The sequence below is a fragment of the Acanthaster planci genome, linkage group LG08 (assembly GCF_054643075.1).
Source record: "Acanthaster planci isolate LZ-2023a linkage group LG08, COTS_SCS, whole genome shotgun sequence".
In the NCBI taxonomy this organism is placed as follows: Eukaryota; Metazoa; Echinodermata; class Asteroidea; order Valvatida; family Acanthasteridae; genus Acanthaster; species Acanthaster planci.
Genome location: NC_141784.1, coordinates 13,565,883 through 13,584,079, shown reverse-complemented (window position 1 = coordinate 13,584,079; position 18,197 = coordinate 13,565,883). Strand labels below are relative to the sequence as shown.

The 18,197-nt window shown below is 41.6% G+C and overlaps 1 protein-coding gene across 2 annotated transcripts in view; it reads left to right on the top strand.

The window, feature by feature from the left end:
- ilf2 (interleukin enhancer binding factor 2) overlaps positions 1-18,197 on the top strand; it is a 103,612-nt gene that overhangs the window by 3,289 nt on the left and 82,126 nt on the right. For both annotated transcript variants that reach the window (XM_022231351.2, XM_022231348.2), the window contains exons 2-8: positions 284-334; positions 2,728-2,773; positions 3,638-3,694; positions 4,616-4,744; positions 6,591-6,693; positions 12,976-13,158; positions 14,907-14,985. In XM_022231351.2, the coding sequence (XP_022087043.1) occupies positions 284-334; positions 2,728-2,773; positions 3,638-3,694; positions 4,616-4,744; positions 6,591-6,693; positions 12,976-13,158; positions 14,907-14,985 (648 nt within the window). The remainder of the gene's footprint in view (positions 1-283; positions 335-2,727; positions 2,774-3,637; positions 3,695-4,615; positions 4,745-6,590; positions 6,694-12,975; positions 13,159-14,906; positions 14,986-18,197) is intronic.

The window sequence follows — 18,197 nt, the reverse complement described above, 5'->3', positions numbered from 1 at the left end:
GGGATTGAATCTTGTTGTCAGCCATCCCCCGTTTGTCTCTAAACTTTCCCCCAAATATTTGAATGGCATTTAATTTTAAATGAATTCTGTCAGGTGTGAGCTGCTAAAACCTGAAGAAGGTTGGAAACATTTCCCATAGAAATTCGCTGACCATAGTTGGCTGTAGTTGAGACCGTACCAAGAGTGCAACAGCATCATTTGCCAAGAGAATTCCTCCCCTTGCGCTTGACACCAAACACTTTCACACATACTCGATACATTTTTCTCCCTACTTCTTTTGCAGGAGCAAGGAACAAGGCAGAAGAGGTCGTGGGGGATTTAAGCCACATGGACCGTAAGTACACACTTACATGTGCCACTGAAAATTGATGTCAACATCATCTACAGAGTACATGTACATGAACGTAACTCTTTCATTTGAAAAGAGAGCTCAAGATTTGTGGAAATGTGGGCAAGGTTTGATGACTGAGAGTCATGCACAATTACTGTGTTGTACTTATTCAAGTATTTAACAAGCCGCATGATGTCGACCTTATCCACTATTGAGCTACACACTTGCACCGATTTGGTATTACGAGCCGTGTGATGATTGCTTTACTGTGAATCGCTACATTTCTATTGGCTGTGAGGTATGCAGCAGTCAGTGATGGAGTAATCGGATGATCACCTCTTGAGCTTGGTAACCCTTAATAGCGCGTTCCCACTTGAATTGGGAAAAGGTGGATCTTGATCCAGCATTTTGATGTGATCGTTATCTTACCACAATGAAACTGCAAGTCGCGTTCCCACTAGCGCTTGATCCACCTTTTCGGACGGAAATGTCGAGCCCGAAAGGTCACTGAGTTCGGTGTTGCGCATGTGCTAGTTTGCTGAGTGCGCTCTCTGTGGTAGTGTGGCGTGCTGGGGCGGCATGCCTGTGACCCTGCGGTGTTTTGGGTGCGGAGTTCTACTGACGTGAGGACCTTGAATCGGACCGAATGTTCAGCCTAGTACGTTATCTCTTCAAACTTTGCTTCCGTTTTTGACACTCTGTCACATGCCTCGGGCTTTACGCTAACACGGAATTAGTCTTTGATGGAAAGCAAGTGAAATTACACAAATGAAAAGGGTTAAGAAACGGATGAATGCGCAACGAAAATTGTGAAAGGGCAAGGCACATCGCAGCATGCATGCATTGTACATGCCTGGTGACACATTTTGCTAGCCCGTAGTTCAGCAGTTGTTTATTGTGCATGTTGTGCACGTTAAAAATTTCACATGTGCTACACGCCAAAAAACATATTTCTTTGTTGATCAGACCGCAAAAATTTCACGCCACTCATGCACAGATAGATGTTGACAGGTCAAATTGCCAGATCAGATCCACCTTTTGCGTTCCCATGTGATCATGATCCACCAATTGCAGGATCTGATCCACCAGTTGGGAGATTTGTATCCTGCTCCAGAGGAGGATCAAGAAAGGTGGATCTGATCCTGATCCACCTTATAACAGTTAGCCTTCCCACTACACACAATTGGCGGATCTGATCCACCAATTGGGGGATCTGACCCACCAATTGGGGGATCTGTATCCTGCTCCAGAGGAGGATCAAGAAAGGTGGATCTGATCCTGATCCACCTTATAACAGTTAGCCTTCCCACTACACACAATTGGCGGATCTGATTCACCAATTGGGGGATCTGACCCACCAATTGGGGGATCTGTATCCTGCTCCAGAGGAGGATCAAGATAGGTGGATCTGATCCTGATCCAGCTTATGACAGTTAGCCTTCCCACTACACACAATTGGCGGATCTGATCCACCAATTGGGGGATCTGACCCACCAATTGGGGGATCTCTATCCTGCTCCAGAGGAGGATCAAGATAGGTGGATCTGATCCTGATCCACCTTATAACAGTTAGCCTTCCCACTACACACAATTGGCGGATCTGATCCACCAATTTGGGGATCTGACCCACCAATTGGGAGATCTGTATCCTGCTCCAGAGGAGGATCAAGATAGGTGGATCTGATCCTGATCCACCTTATAACAGTTAGCCTTCCCACTACACACAATTGGCGGATCTGATCCACCAATTGGGGGATCTGATCCGGCAATTTGGCAAAAGGTGGATCAGATCCCCCAATTGGTGGATCAAGTGGGAATGGGCTGTTAGTCACATGTAGGTTCACTGTGAGTTTGGGGACTTGAACTTGGCTGCTGCACAGGGCATACGTTTGCTCCATGATGGGGCTTCATATTGTTGAAATGAAAATTACGGAGAGAGTTAAGTTGAGAATTATATGGTACATGTATACATGTATGCAGTAAAAAAATACAATTATTGTACAAAGACTCGGACAGAAGTTGGTATTTGTGGGTGTGTTTTCTTCCCCTCATAAATCATGCTTTCAACCCCAAAATAATGTGCTTGGGGCTTGTCTACTGTGGCAAAATCTTGGCATGAAAGTGGTCAGGTACCTGGCTGAATCTGACAGAATCCAGCGATATATAAAAATTTTGCAGTTGCCTGAATGTAGCTAATTCGAAGAGCTAAAGTAAAAGGGCTGTTTGGCTACATGTGCTGTTGGCATCAAATGTCAAAGCTTCAATGGAGAGTGCCACAAACCCTGTTGACAATCCAAAAGAACGTGAAAACAAGGTTTATTTGAGAGACGAGGAACCCCACGAATCATGTACTGCTATTACCCTACACCCTACCGTTGTTTCTGTACAAATTACAGGTGGCGTGCACCTTTCATTCCCCATGTGCCTTTTGACATGATTCAGGTAAGTTCACCGCAGTGACAGAGTGTAATCTCTAAGAGTGCATGCAATACAAGCGCCATTTCAGAATCACATCTGCATTACTGTGACTGATGCTGTCATTGACTGATGCTTTCACTTTCCAGGTGCACTCATAACTTTTGTAGAATTGGACCTATTGGCCGCCATGTTGCTTTTCTGCTTTTGGTGCAGTCATGTAACGTGTAACTTTGCCCTCGTTTGTCAGTGCACAGTGGCCATTGGTCTTCTTTATAAACACCTGAGGTAGCCATTATTCCTTGAACCTTTATGATTGCTATTATTTCTGGTTTAATAAAATGGTAACGAGTAGCAAGCGGACTGAAATTGTTCAGTCGCATAAACACAGAATCAGTGGCACACATGTTTAATAACAGGTTTTGCCTTTACACCAATGGATATGTTTATAACACTGGATACCCAGTGTTTGTCCGAGAAGTTGCAAACAAATTCACAAGCTTACTCGGGTGGGAATTGAACCCCCAACCTCCTGCTTACTAGTGTAGATGTCTTAACTATTCAACCACTGAGCATGTCGGGGTCGGCTGGCTGGTTCGAGTCAGATGTAGCAGCGTTACTGCTAACTATTACAAGATGTTTTGCGTCAGGGATTTGTTAAGTGTTTCATAACAGCTTTGCAAGCATCCAGTGTCAAGCATATGCGTCAGTTTTTTAAAATTAATCTCCCCAATGCAAATGAATATGTCTTGTAGCAATCATAACAAAAAAAAATAAAACAAAGGTAACATAATCTTGGCTAAAAAGACACAACACGTTAAAACAAGTTATTAAAAAAAACAATTGTTGAGATAACACGATCTTTCCTTTGTTCGTTCTCCCCCTTTTAAGTGCGAGGCAGCCTTCCAGAGAGTGAAACCCGTTCCTGATGATCAGCCACTCTTTGATGTGAGTTTACAATATACGAATATCATGTAGTGTCATCCATGTGAAATCTGGCTGGGATTGCTTGTCAGAAAGAACGCTCTTTTATTGGGTTAATGGTGGCATGGACGATGATATTCAGGCCACAGAAGAATACAAGTTTCAGGTCGATGTGGACATTTTTCTAGACCACTTGAAAAAACTTTTTCCCCCTATTTTTCAATCAATTCACATCGCAGGGACTAAATTCACTGCTATGTGACCAGTATGTGGTCACAATATGACCATAATTATGACCACATACGACCATGTTGACGTATATTACAATATGATCATATATGACCATGTATTGATTGAATTTAGCCAAGTCAAAGATGGCTGTAATTAGTAATGGTTGTGTTGACGCCATCAGGTGTCAAATAATCAGAACTTTCAAGAAGCTTCTTAATCTGCCTCGAGCGGAATCACCCCCTCATTGGTTTACAAAGAACCGTGTTGGTGGGGAGTGATCAGTTTGTTGGTAGCGGCGTGACTGCAACACGCATTTCATAGTCGTTTGTGAGCCAGCCAATTGCAGCTCCTACCAAAGGAGCCTGTGTTGCTCGGAAAATTGCGCTGTCTCTTGGGCATGCTTGAGACTCATTGTCCCACATGCATTGAACTGTCAGTCCAGTCATGCTGCAACTTGGTACATGCTTTTGACAATATTTGTTAAAATCTGAACTGATTTTATGATAACTTCTAGTTACATTGAAAACCCTGTGAGTGATTCTTTACTGTCTAATGCATTACCGTGGCATTACATTGGACCTGTCCTATTACAGATTCTGAGATTGATTATTATACTGCAGTAGTATCCAAATAAACTGGGTGTTTCAACTTGACACCACAGTTCCAACAACCTGTTCATCACTTGTCATTGGGTCCTCCTTCGTTCTATCATAGGAGCTGATTAAGAAGAATGGGGAACTATCCCCTACCCCTCTGGAGCAGTCATCAGTGCTGAGCCTTGTCACAAAGATCAATACCGTATTGGATAATATCATTGTAGCTCCACCTTCAGGTTTTGACGTGGTAAGAACAATTGGATTGTTCATCCAGTTGGGCAAATGGTCCAAATTGGACAGATCATCCAGTTGGGCAAATAGTCCAATTGGACAGATTATCCAGTTGGGCAAATGGTCCAATGAACAGATTATCCAGTTGGGCCAATGGTCCAATTGGACAGATGGTCCAATGAACAGCTTATCCAGTTGGGCAAATGGTCCAGTAAGCAGATCATCCAGTTGAGCAAATAGTGCAGTTGGACAGGTCATGCAGTTGGGCAAATAATGCAAATAGACAGATCATCCAGTTAGGCAAATTGTCCAGTTGGACAGATTATCCAGTTGGGCAGGTCATCCTAAGAAGAGTGATTCCAGGTATTCAAGTTCTCCAAACTGACCACATGAGTCACGGCAAACTTACAAACACTGTGCATAATCTCTTGATTTTTCCTGTCTTCTCGTTACGTGCCTGGATTTCTCAATTCATTGCTTCATCAAGCACATGCCTCAACAAAGAGGAGATTTCTAATGCTATTTGTTTAGTGGTAGTTTGTAAACTGGTCATTCCGAAATCATCCTGATCAGGTGTCTTGATGCTTGTCTGCCAGATTGAACTTTGAACACTTACCAGCTGTACTATTTGTCAACCGATGTGTCCCAGGCCCAGTGTTATTTCCAGCCGAAAATACTGACCTTTTCAAAATAACAAGATACCACAACCACAGTCCTTCAGCAAGTTGGGGTTTACAAATAATAGCCCAGTGGTCATTTGTTCCAGATTTATGGGACATTTCTCACGGCTTCATCACTTTCTTTGAAACAGACTGTGTTGCCGAGTAGTATTTGTTACAATGCCCGGTCATGGCTCAGAGCCGCTTGAGGGCTTAACTCGCTCAACCTCCAAGGACAAGATCTAAGCCTTGGTGTGTGTACAAACTCAATAGGAATCACTCAAGCATAGGGACGAGTAGACACGTCACCTGGCGCTTCTACAGAATTTGCCAGAACGAACAGCATTTAAACATGCTCTTGCAACAGGAAAACCCTGTGTGTTTATAGGACATCCCTCATAAATGGTTGGTAGTCATTCCCTAGTCTTCCGAGTCTGTTTGGTCAGGTCACTCTGACAAAGACAATTCCTTATCAGTACTCATGATTCCTAAGTCAGCTGGCAGGTTGCACTCGTGACCTGATCAGTCTAGCAGGTTGATGATTTGACGTGTGACTTGCCATAATTCCCCACTGGAGATGCATGATAGGGTAGTTGGGATTTCAAACCTGAGGATGACGTTGAAACTCCCTGCAGCACTTAAGATACACTCATGGAAGGGTTTTATCATTGATTCAAATAATGCCGCATTTCCAGAAGACAGATTTCAAAGGCATCATTTCAAAATTCCTACCAGTTGACTATAGGACAGGGCCAGCCGACCGATAACAGTGACTTGTGTTGAGTGAACAACAGAGGGGGGTGTTGCTCCACTTAAACCACATAGCCTTGGAAGTAATGCAGTAAAAAGGCATCTATCAATTAGAATTGGCCACTTGAGAACATTTAACCTGATAGCCAACCGATAATAAATGTATCAGTCGGACCGTTCTGTCTGACACCTACTCGATAAGAATTTTGAAATGATGCCTAAAAATCCTCACTGTGTAGAAAATGCATTGTCCATTTGTCCTGCAGCTATTTTCTACAGAATAGGCCTTTTCACTTTATTCGAGAAGAATGAACAAGAAACAGAAAGTCTGGCTGTTATTCCATGCATAGATTTCAGTTGTAGCTTTCAATTGAACTTCTGCACGTTGGGTCCCCAGCCTACAATATGTAGTATTGTGTGCTCGTAACTGAGACGGATTATATTCTTGCGTAGGTTGTTGAGCAGGTGCGTCAGGTGGGCTCACACAAGAAGGGGACGATGATGAACGGAAGTCCTGTCGCTGACTTGGTTGTCATCCTCAAGACACTACCAACAAGTAAGAACAATGAAGGAACTCACTGAAAAGCACTGCACTTTCCCTAACCACCTTAGTTACCAGAATGAGAAGATTAAAAGTGGTCTTAATCATTTCTGTTGTCCTAATTTTCAAGTTCAGTTTGATTTGACTATGGATGAATCATTAATCAGTAATTATCAGTTGGTCGTTGACTGACATCCACAGCTTCAACTATAATGTAAGTGCACTGAAAATGGATGATTGCCTGGAATATCCACAAGAAACTGCTGGTACATTTATGGACCATGATGGCATGCTACCCACAATGCTTTATGTTTCCTTTGCAACATATTGTGCAAGATAATCAGCAGTCGGCACGGTTGTGGGATACAGCATTGGATATTCACCAAAGCCAGTGTAGCAAGTGTTGAGTGTTCCAATATTGACGCACTCTCGGAGATCGAGGTTGAGGGCTTTTTTCAAGTCTCAGCATCCTCCGATGTCTGAAGCTTCAACTTGTGCCCTATTGGCAGTTTCAGATGTTCACTGTGGGAATTAAATGAAACTTTTCTAAACCCACCTTCTTATGAGAGAAATCAGTTTTTAGGTAGCAGAAAAAGAGAGCTGCACTGAGCTGAACCAGTTCATATTCGGATGAGGGGTAAACATGATCGTGGTCGGTCTGCATTCTGCACAGGGGTAGCTGACAGGTCAAATCACCATGCATGCCCCGAGTCACTGCCGGCAGATGCGTATACATGTCCAACCCTTCCCCATTTGTTTTGCACACACATGCAACATCTTGAAGCCAGTTAAACTGGACTGTGTGTTGAACTTCAACCACTTCCTGCCGGGCGACCCATTTTCGAGCACATAGGCTTTATATGCAGAGCCGGGAGCCTGGAACTTGGACAAAAGAGTTGGGCATTATGACAAAAGACTATGCTCAGCACAAAAGACTGAGCTGCTGGGCATTTTTTCGCTCTCAATAGTGGAGATAATCCAGCCTTGTTTTGAAACAGTATACCACCATTTGAGGCATTTAGAGTGAGCGGATTACCACTGGGAACAAAAGCTCTCCACCACCGCAGCGATGAGCCATACAGCACCACTGCATGCTAATCTGGCCCCTATTGAAAAGAGGTCAGCAGTGCACTGTGCGGGTTTCGGGAACAAAAGAATCTTACGTAACACCGCACAATCTGGGCCCTTTTTCCAAGGCTGCAGGCCTGGCTGAAATATTCAGGAGTCAATGAAGGTTACTTGTCAGCTTTAGATTAGCGCCCAAAGAGTCTATCATGTGGGTACAAAGGGCCTTTAAATGAAATGATGAATTTTTGAAGAACTTTGAAGATGAAAAATCTTGAAAAGGACCCGGCATCTTGTCTCGCTAAAAAAAATCCTCCCAGTAGCAAGTGGTTAACTTGACCTGTGTACGAGGACGAAGCCATTTGTTATGTTACAGCAACTCATTTCAATTAATGTGGTTGGAAGTAAGAAATGTAATGACTCTTGTATTCCAGTGTTTGCGGTATTTGGTTCTATTTCAAAAGTTGGCTGCTGTATCTTGCTCATTTCCTGGGTCAAGTTTTCCTGCCAACAACAGTGCCTTGCAAAAGTGGTTAAGGGTCTCAACTCAATGGGGAAATTCAACAAATTAAAACCTTATGCCCAAGATGTAGATGAAGCTTAGATTTCCCTACATGGCCCAAACAGCGCCCAGTGTTAAAACAGAGTGTTGCTACCAAAATTCTGAGTACCTTTTGTCTCTCCACGTTCCAGTCTGTGGAACCACCGGCCAATAGCACAAATTGAAGTGGAACTGAATTTCTGTAGCCATCTGTACCTTTGTGTTCAGTTCAGCAAATCCCAGTTTATCTTTGGCACTTGAAAAGGTTAGGTTTGATTTCAAAACCAAATGATTTTATTCGATGACTTGTCTCTTTTGAGCACTCTCTTGTCCTCTGGAGCAAGGAGTCGGATCTGTACGTGTAATGTTGCTACACGTATCTTGCGCTTGAGTAGTCATAAACTGTTGATGTCGTCTCTTGCATGGCTCTGTCGCAGCAACATGTCTTCATTTATACTAACATATCAGCTGCCGTGTCCTGAGCAGAGATTTGTAGACGTCTGAAGAGGTAAAGTGCCAGCACCCATCCTTTCATCTCCCTCAAAGCAATATCGTCTTACTCTTGAAAAAGACCAGAAGAACGCTCATTGCCATAACACTGTTATGTTGCAGCACCTATGTCAGCAAGGCCCAAAGTGGAATTGTGAAAAGTGCTTCCTTGCCGCTTGTTTGGAATGAGCAAACAAGTTTTCCACATTTTAAATGACACATAAACTTCTCTAAGCCCTTAAGTAAGAATTACTGGTGCACAGTGCACACGTATAACAAGCAATCTTGGTTGGCAGAGATTTTGATTCAATTCAAGCTGTTTGTTTATATTTAAATCAGATAGCCATATTTGATGACAAATGGCACACAATATTCAAATCAGTGTTTTGGATATTGATTTATAATCATGATTTAATTTCACGTGAATAAAAGTGACCAGTTCTATGTTAAACACAGTAAAATATCAGACTACTATGCAATCAAATACAAGTAGAATATGGTTTCATTAACTTTCATTTTTTTGTTTTATTTTGTTTTGTTGAGACTGCTTTGGAGCCTTATGAAGTTCATGTCCTGCTATATGTAGTATTTAGTTCATGAATGGACATTGCACATGTGTTGATGGTAGTTTGTTACTCACTGGTTCATTCATTTTTAGCTCCTTAGTAAATCCTGTGACCTCTACTTTGGACAAAATTTAGAGCATGGTTTGAAACGAGGTATTGTACCCTGGGTACTTGTAATCCGTCCACTATACAGGTGCAAATTTAATCAGGTACCGTGCAATATGTATTCTATGTGGGCTTATGTACATGTCGTATGTGAAGTCGAAGGTAATTATTAATTGCCTGTATGGGATTTTAATCAGACTGCTTGATTAAAATCTCTTAGTTTCTTTTAAAAAGAATTTCTCTTGAGGGTAATTCCAGAAATTAGAGGGTTTTTTTTGCGTCCCTGTCACATCTGACATATGATTTTGCAAGTTCAGAACACATTTTCTAATTTCCAAGAGTGATGAATTAATGCAAATTTCCTTCCAAACAAATAGTAATAGTTTGAAATCAATTCCGGTGATATTTCCATGTCAAATAACAAGGTCAGATGTAACAGGGACACGAAAATGTCACATTTTTGGACTTCTAATTTCTGGAATTACCAGTAAAAGAAATAATGCACATACAGCTGGATTTTCTTAATTTGGAACAGACATTTGGGCTGCTTTATACATGTATGTACCTCCAATTAAAGATCCTTTCTAAATAAAAAATCTGATTTGAATTTTAAAAATGTGATTTTCATTATTTGAAAAAATCACACTAACACTGGTGGCAGCCAAACAAATGACCCGTCACGCTGTCACCCTGTATTCATAATTTGTCTGCACTGAAGCTGTTTTAATTCACTGTTGTGTCTGCTGTGCTAGGGGGAGGGAGGGTGGGTGGGTGGAGTTCTTGGAGTGGCGCCTCATTTCAGCTGCTGATGAACAACTTTGATGGAAATGCTTACAGGATTTCCTCATCATGACCAATCTCCTCATTACTCCAGCTTCCTGGAATTTATTACACGATGTATCAAATGTGCTGTCACACTGCATTAATCCCGCCGGGTCGTGCACTTTTTTGCACTTTTTCTTGAAAGAAAATTCCGGTTCATTTGAAAGCAGAATTTCCCTAGAAGCGAGCATACATTGTGAAGTCGTTTGCCAGAGGGTTGTCCCTTGTCATGGTTGATCTTAATGAAATGAAAGCCCTTCTGAGATCAAGTTACTGCGTTTATTATTTTTGATGATATACTTCCACTCATCTTTGGCCAACTGGAGAACCCAACAGATGTTTGTCTCCTCGTGTCCTTTTTTTATGTGACAATGACCGTATATGAAGCCCTTTGCGGTACAGTACCTGCAGAATATTCAGACAAATAGGAAATTGCTGTTGAGTGGTGTTTCTGCACATTTTTGTAGGTAGACAATGGAAATCTATGGGCTATGTTGTGGTTTCACCCTGCAGTTTCATTATTCTTAGGTATGGTACACATGCGGCAGCTGCAGCATTGTAACACACATTCAGGCACATCAGCCAGTTTTTCTCTTCAGACCCTATTTATGTCACATTTATTGCAGACATTGAAGTGCTACGATAAATCATAGCTCATTTGATGAAAGTTATGCAGTGCATAAGTCTGATGACTTTCACAACAATTTTCAGCATACCTTACACACTCATAGCCCAACATCATTACTGGCCTTCTTGTGAAGATTACTATAAGAGATTGTGAAGATTACTATAAGAGATTCATTTTTTTTGGCAACAAATTAATGCATAGAAGTGATATTTCAAGCCTTCATGCTTTTATTTGGTTTTCCCCAAGCCTGTCATTGATCATACCAGTGTAATCTAAATTGATTTGAAAAATGTACAGTTCAGGTTTATTTTAGCCGTACATGTGTTGCATAACTGCTGCTTTTCTTGCGAGAGAACTTTCAAGATTGGCTGTAGGCTTTCAAACAAAAAAGACAAAAACCTTTTTAAACTGGTCAGCTGAGCTATTTAAGGACTGTTTGGGGGTCTTATGGAAATTTACATAAATACACTGAACTATAGTAGATCCTGCAATAGTACTCATGCAAGTCAAGTTTGAAGGTATTCCAAAGGCAATGTCTTACAAACTGGGCGCAACTACTGTACACGTACATGTGTACACGAAGACTGTGTAGTACATTGGGGCCGTAGCCCCACTTCATTTAATATGCAATGCCCAGTCAAAGATTGCCTAATTTTGTTTCCCAAAATGCAAATTTCTTTTCCAGCACTTGATATAGTCTCGGACATTATTTTATACATGAACCTGTGTTTTAAAACCCTCTTTTTGCTGTCTCGATCAAAAACAGTCCAAAATTCCTTCTGCCTTGCCCTGTACACTACACCTATAGACATGTCACGTCACATGACTGATTTTGGCTGATAGGACAACTGTGTTGAGAATGCATCTTTGCGTAGGAGAGTGTATGGTCAGAAGTAGAGAAAAAATGGTTGTCAATTTCCAGGTTAATGTATGTGATCCTACAGGAACTTGACGTAGATGTCCATGTAGACCTGCCTGGGTACCGGTACGGTACATGCGCTAATAGAAATGTCCCCATTGCAGGGAAATCATGTCATCTGATTTTCTTGCTGATGGTACAAATTAAATTAGTCTGAATTTCCGGCCTTGGAAAAAATTCTGAACCAATTCAGCACATTTAGTCCTGACATTCCAACTAACCTTGACATAAATTAACAATGGTAAGGCTTAATATGTGTCTGAAGACTGAATTACCTGTAATAGACCATTCGTTATCTTCACCAAAAGTAGTACCCCAGAAATTCAGTGTGCTTTTTCATTTTGATTTGAATTTAACTCAAAAATTGAAGGTATTTTTGTCAGGAACTCTTGTGATTCCTCTGAAATGTGTCACTTTGCAGGGAAAAAAATGGCATGCATGAATTTTTGTACCAACTTGCATGTACATACCTACGTGTACAGCTCTACATGTAACCTTGTAAAAAGGATTCCAAGCTTCATGTCAAGCTGAGCCATGTTTTTTTTCTCAGATCTTCTCTTTGGATTATGAAAGACTTCATTAATCTTTCAGTCTCCAGTGAGGTCTCATATTTAATCAAAGTTCTTCTTGCTTTTGAAATAATGGTGAAAATGAGTAACTTGGCGGACTCAAAAGCCCATGCTCCCCAACCTGTGCCCACAGGGTCAAACAGTGGCCTGAATGAGGAAGGGGGAGGGGTCAGGTAATTGTTCATCATGAACCAGTATAATTTCATGGGTTCCACACTTCTTGATATGATAGGCTAATTGATGTCTCACTGCAGAATCTGAAAGTAAATGTATAGGCAAGAATAAGCGAGAATTCTCAGCTTTCCACCTTTAGTGGCAAAAGATATATTCTGGTTAGGCCTTCAAAGATGCTATGCCACCACAACAAAAGAGTAAGTATTAGTGGGTGTCAAAAAGTGCCAAAGTGCCCCAAATTTCAGAGACCATCACAAGAAAACTATCAGAGATACCGTATTAAGCTGAAAGTTTATTTTCCCTCATTTAGTATGCCAAGGCATTTTACAGAAATTTGTTTGAGCAGATCTGAGTCAGTAATTGTCGGAACCACACCTCTGTAACGTTGCCCTTGTCATTTTTATCTATCAACCCACCAGCTGAAGCAGTGATCAAGCTCGGTAACAAGGTTGTGGAGAGCGTCAAAGAGAAAGAGCCCAACGAAGTCTTAACGATGTTGACTAACGAAGCAGGATGCGAGATCAGTAGCTCGGAGGCCACCGTCAAGATAATGGTGACGACCATCCCACCAAACCTCAAGAAGATAGACCCAGCCATGCATTGTGAGTACCAGTTAAGAGCGCATCTCAGGCTCGCCACCTACGAGGAATTGGGCGGTAAAGAAAGGTCCCTTACATTTCTCATCCCAAATCCTTAAAAGGTTTTCAACGGAGCTGAAGGTTTTGAGAATTGCATAACTCAGCCTTCATGGTCGCACACACAAGCATTCTTCTCGCTGACAACAAAAGAGAACTAGGCCGACACTGGACACCCCCCCTCCCACTTTGTCCACGTTTTGAATTTTCTCGAAAATTCCCACTTTTCCAGATTTTTTGCACAAAAGTTAAAACAGCAACTTTGGAAAGAAGTCAGAACAAATCAGATGGCAACAGTAGAGCTTACCGGGTACATATGATTATGAGCATAGTTTAACCTCTTCCACCTGTCATTCGATGTACATTTAATCTAATTCATTGTAAATTGCTGTGCAATTCAGCTTTGGAGCTGCTGAACCGTGATGATAATAAACCATAATTAATAATCATTACATGTAGCATTTCTACAATAAAAACACATAGGCCAACATTACTAGGCACCTTCTTCTGGCTGGATGAAAGGTTAAGGCTTGACCTTTGCCATTAAAAGCCCTTTTGTCACACAATGCTTTACAAAGGGCCAAGTCAGTGTGGCTGCTGCAAAAATGGGCGAAAACTGAAATGAGAGTAATCTCTCAGAAATACAAAAAAGGAAAGAAAGCAGTAAAGATAAAAGTGCCAGTGATGGTGATGGTTGGAGGGAAAATATGGACTAATCGGATTACACACCAAAACTGCGGTGGCACTGCACTCATAAGCACGTTCTTCAGCTTGACGCGAGTGTGCTTTCAGCAAATCACGACACCCTGTTGGTCAAAGAGGCATGTAACACGCGTGTACCACCTGTCCATGAGTGTTGTGCCACCGCAGTAATGGGTTCTAATTTTGGTCGTCAAATTACGCCTGTAGTGGGGATTAGAAGACTCCGTGAGTGAGTAGGTGTACAGAGTTGTACTTGTTTCAAAACTTGCAGTCATGAACATGAGCATGAAATTGTACCTCACCTCTGTGAAGTGGAAAAATATTTACTCCTCACTAAAATTTGCTTCTTACTAAAATGAAAGTCAGTTCCATTTTCCTTCCCATTATTGATCTTCCTATGATCGGTGAATATTAAACAGGTCATCCAGATGAGTAAAATTGTATGTACACTAAAGACTGTAGCCAGGCAAATATTACACACACCTATAGTTTGGTGGGACATTTTGGGCTTTGGGCCAGTTTCATGCCTGGATTGTGCTGCATGTGCCCAAGCATTGTAGTGTCCATGTGAAGACTGTCCAAATGATATTTGGAATTATCAGATGACAGTTAAATGTTCTTACTCCATGCCATATGCCGGCCAATATGTTGGTCGCAGGGAATTTCATTGCCAAAAGTATCCTCTCTGTTTATTCAGGATGCAAATTGTGCAAAGAGCTACACTGTACATGTCCTTGGTCTGCCTCGACACATGATATGTACGTTACAGATTTCGGGGCTTTGAAGAAGCTTTGCACGAAACAGTGTCCCTTTTTTTTTAAGCTGTAATGGACAACATGCACAATACCTGATGATTGGAAAGAGGGCAGATTAACAGGGAAATAAAATATCTTGTTACATGTATAGCTTATCACATTCCCAGGTACCGTGCCGTCATTGCCAAACCCTGAAAAATATCATCTTGATGACATAGCAAGATAATGAGTTTGTTGTCTGTATACATGTATGTGCAGTACCCTTGAAGGTCATGAAGTCATCCCTGGCAGCGGTGAGGCACGCCCGATGGTTCGAAGAGAACGCCCAGCACTCAAGGTGAGGAATAAAATAGCCGTCCTGTCAAAATGTTTGGATTTGATTATGTTCTTGTGTCATCGCTGTCTGCAGTGAGTGCCGTGTTATGTATAGAGCGCCCTCAGTTGTTCATCGCTGAGTTATTCTCTGTTGTGCTAATAAAGGTACGCAGGACTTGATGCACAGTAAAAGTAATTTAATTTTGCCTTATCAGTTTTAAGATCAAAGAAACATGACTACCTTTGGCTAATAGCCCCTACCACAAAAGAAAAAGGTTTACTGCAGTCCTATTAAGAAAAACCACTTAATGTGCCACGTCAGGAATCAGTCTAGCAAACCCTGTGGTTAATAGTATGGTAAGTCTGAAGCGGAGCTCGGACCCTCTTTCATTGGCAGATCTCTTGCTGGCTCAAGCATTGATCTCTCTGTTGGTGAAAGACGGCCTGATGTGAATGGGCAAGTGTTCAACATAGGGGCCTGGGTCAGACCACAGACAAAGTATTCTGCTGGGCTGCAACCTTCACATTGTAAAATATTAATTTGGGGCCGACAAACTTGCGCGCCTGCAGCTATAATTGAGAATCTCGCTCCAGGGCTTTTTACTGCAACTTTTCCCATTGAGCCTTGTCAGTTTGATGTGTGATGGATTAATTGCATTAATTTCCTCTCTCCACTCACTCCGTCTGTCACTGTTTGCAAGGTTTTTCAATTTACTCCGTAATGACAGCCCGAGGTTTGGCTAGTCAACTTGCCCATTCTCGTCTTCTTAGTTGGTAAGTCCTTTGGTAGGATGTCAGCATTGGCTGCAGCTGCTTGGTGCAGTGAACCCGAGTTGTCATGGGTGAGCGAGCAGACAGATAATGGCTCCATCTGCTGCCATCAGTCCTGCGACGGTATACCTGTGTACAGAATGTTGGCGGTGTTTCTGAAGTGCCAGGGTAACTGTGGGATGGGAGGATTTGGAAAAGCTCCTCAATCTGTGCTGAAAAGGAATTTCTGTGTCTCCTACACTTCCATTAGCACTCTCAGAGAAAACTCAAAGTGTTCAATCGTGAACTCTCCCCCCCATAAACTGTTTCAATCCTGAAAAGGTGAGTTGTTTTTTGAAAGACCTGAATATGGATAGGTGATTTCAGCACCCATCCTTTGAAATCTTAGTTTTACAAGAGACAGATTGGAGTGAAACTTGGTACATGTATGCGTCTGTGTAAAGGACATAGTACATGTATATGCTACGAACACTGGGGCATAAGCTTATGTGAATGGTCCTGAACATCATAAAAAGGAGAGTTATTTTGACCCTCTCAAAAGATCTGAAGGGAAAAGTAATATCTGCACCTACTCTTTGAAATCTGAGTTTTTTTACTAGGGCACATGTATACAGTGCATCTGTAAGGGCAGACTGCATGATCTTACATGAGGGGTCCAAAGCAATGTATAAAAGGAAAATGCGTTTAATTACAGTCGACTCTCGGTAATATGAGCTCGGATAAGACAAGCATATTTTGCCAGTCCCGACTGAATTGTGTACATTCCTATGAGGGAACAAATGCATAATATGAGCTCGGGCGTTACAAGATTTTGGTTAAGGCAAGCATTTTTTGCCCACCGGCTGAGTGCAAATCTATTGTTTTCTGTCTATTTAGCACAAGCGTCTTTAAAGGCAACTTGTCAATCAGCCAGTCCATTCAATTTTGAAAGGTGCTTCTGTAATTTATTAGTGTACAGTAGTACAGCACTGCAGTTTCCCTCACTGAATCAAGCTGTTCGTGTCCGATGCTACAAGAGAGATGAACAGTTGGCATTTGCGGTTCCCGTAGGCCTACCCAACATAGAAATTCTTTGTGGCGGCTCTCATGCTGCCTGAACACAAGGAAGTACTGCCAAAAATGCTACGATATTCAGGACAGTGGTGAACAGAAGTAATCTTTCGTTTGATTCCCCCGCCCCCAAAAGTTCTCCAAGACCAAAGTCACCCCGGAAACTAATAAAAATTGTGTTCGGTAACCAAACACCTGACCCAAAAAACTGCCCACCCACCGTCAAAAAATTGCTACCCGTTCCCAATCGTAACATGAAAACATCGCCCCATCCGATTTTGAAATTTCTATAATTCTCAATTCAAGAAAATTGTGACTAAACTGAGGTTTTTAGTCCAAAAAAGGTTAAGAAAATAACCTCCATAAGTTCTGATGAAAAAAGTGCATCCCTTACTAATAATTTTTCACCAAGCCCACACGCCTTTCCAAAGTAAAATCCGATATTCGTCCTCTACTGTCCACACCACCAATAGCTGGTTTCCTTCCATTTTTATGTGCAACAAGTGCAGCTCTGATGTTGGTTACCAACTAAAATATTAATGTACTAACGTTACGTGCGTGTATGTGGATCTCATGACGGTGTGCAGGGCCAGGGATGTGTGATACGGCATCGCTCTGAATCAACATGACTGGTGGAAAGTCCGCTCCTCCGTTCTTACATTTTGTAATCATTCTTTATTACAAGTCTTTATTCATTCAACTGTACATATACATCTCACTTTCATAAACCTTTTAAATTCAAATTCATATAACAAAACGTACATGCCTTTAAACGAAAAGTTATGCATACATGTACATGTACTTGTACACATGTACACTTTACCTATGGTTGATTGGTGATACACACGTCAAGCAGGATGGCAGCTGCATACATGTACATGTACTTGTACACATGTACGCTTTACCTATGGTTGATTGGTGATACACACGTCAAGCAGGATGGCAGCTTTCGCGTAAGACGAGGTCCGGATAATATGAGCTAATTTAGTAAGTCCCAAGGCCCTCGTATTAATGAGAGTCAACTGTATATGATGAACTGTCACATGCAATTCCCTTCAGTAGAAAAGATTGAAAAGATAGCTTTTTTTTTGTTTACTGCAAACTACAGTTTTATTTTGGCTGCAGACAGTTAATGTAAGTTAAATGATGTCCCCTTTTTCTTTGTGTGGTATTCTGCAAATATCAAACAAGGCCATTGTAGGCATCTTGAATATTTTTGCTGAGATATCCATTTCTTTTCCAAATCAAATTACAGCATACAGCTTGAAGCAGTAATTAGATTTATTCTCCGACATAGTGGACACTTTACCGGTACACGTAACTAATGTAAAACTGTTGAAAATAGCAAAGAATGTGGTAATGGAAAAGCCTAACTTGACTCTTTCTGTCAAGTTTTAGAGACGGTTGACTTTG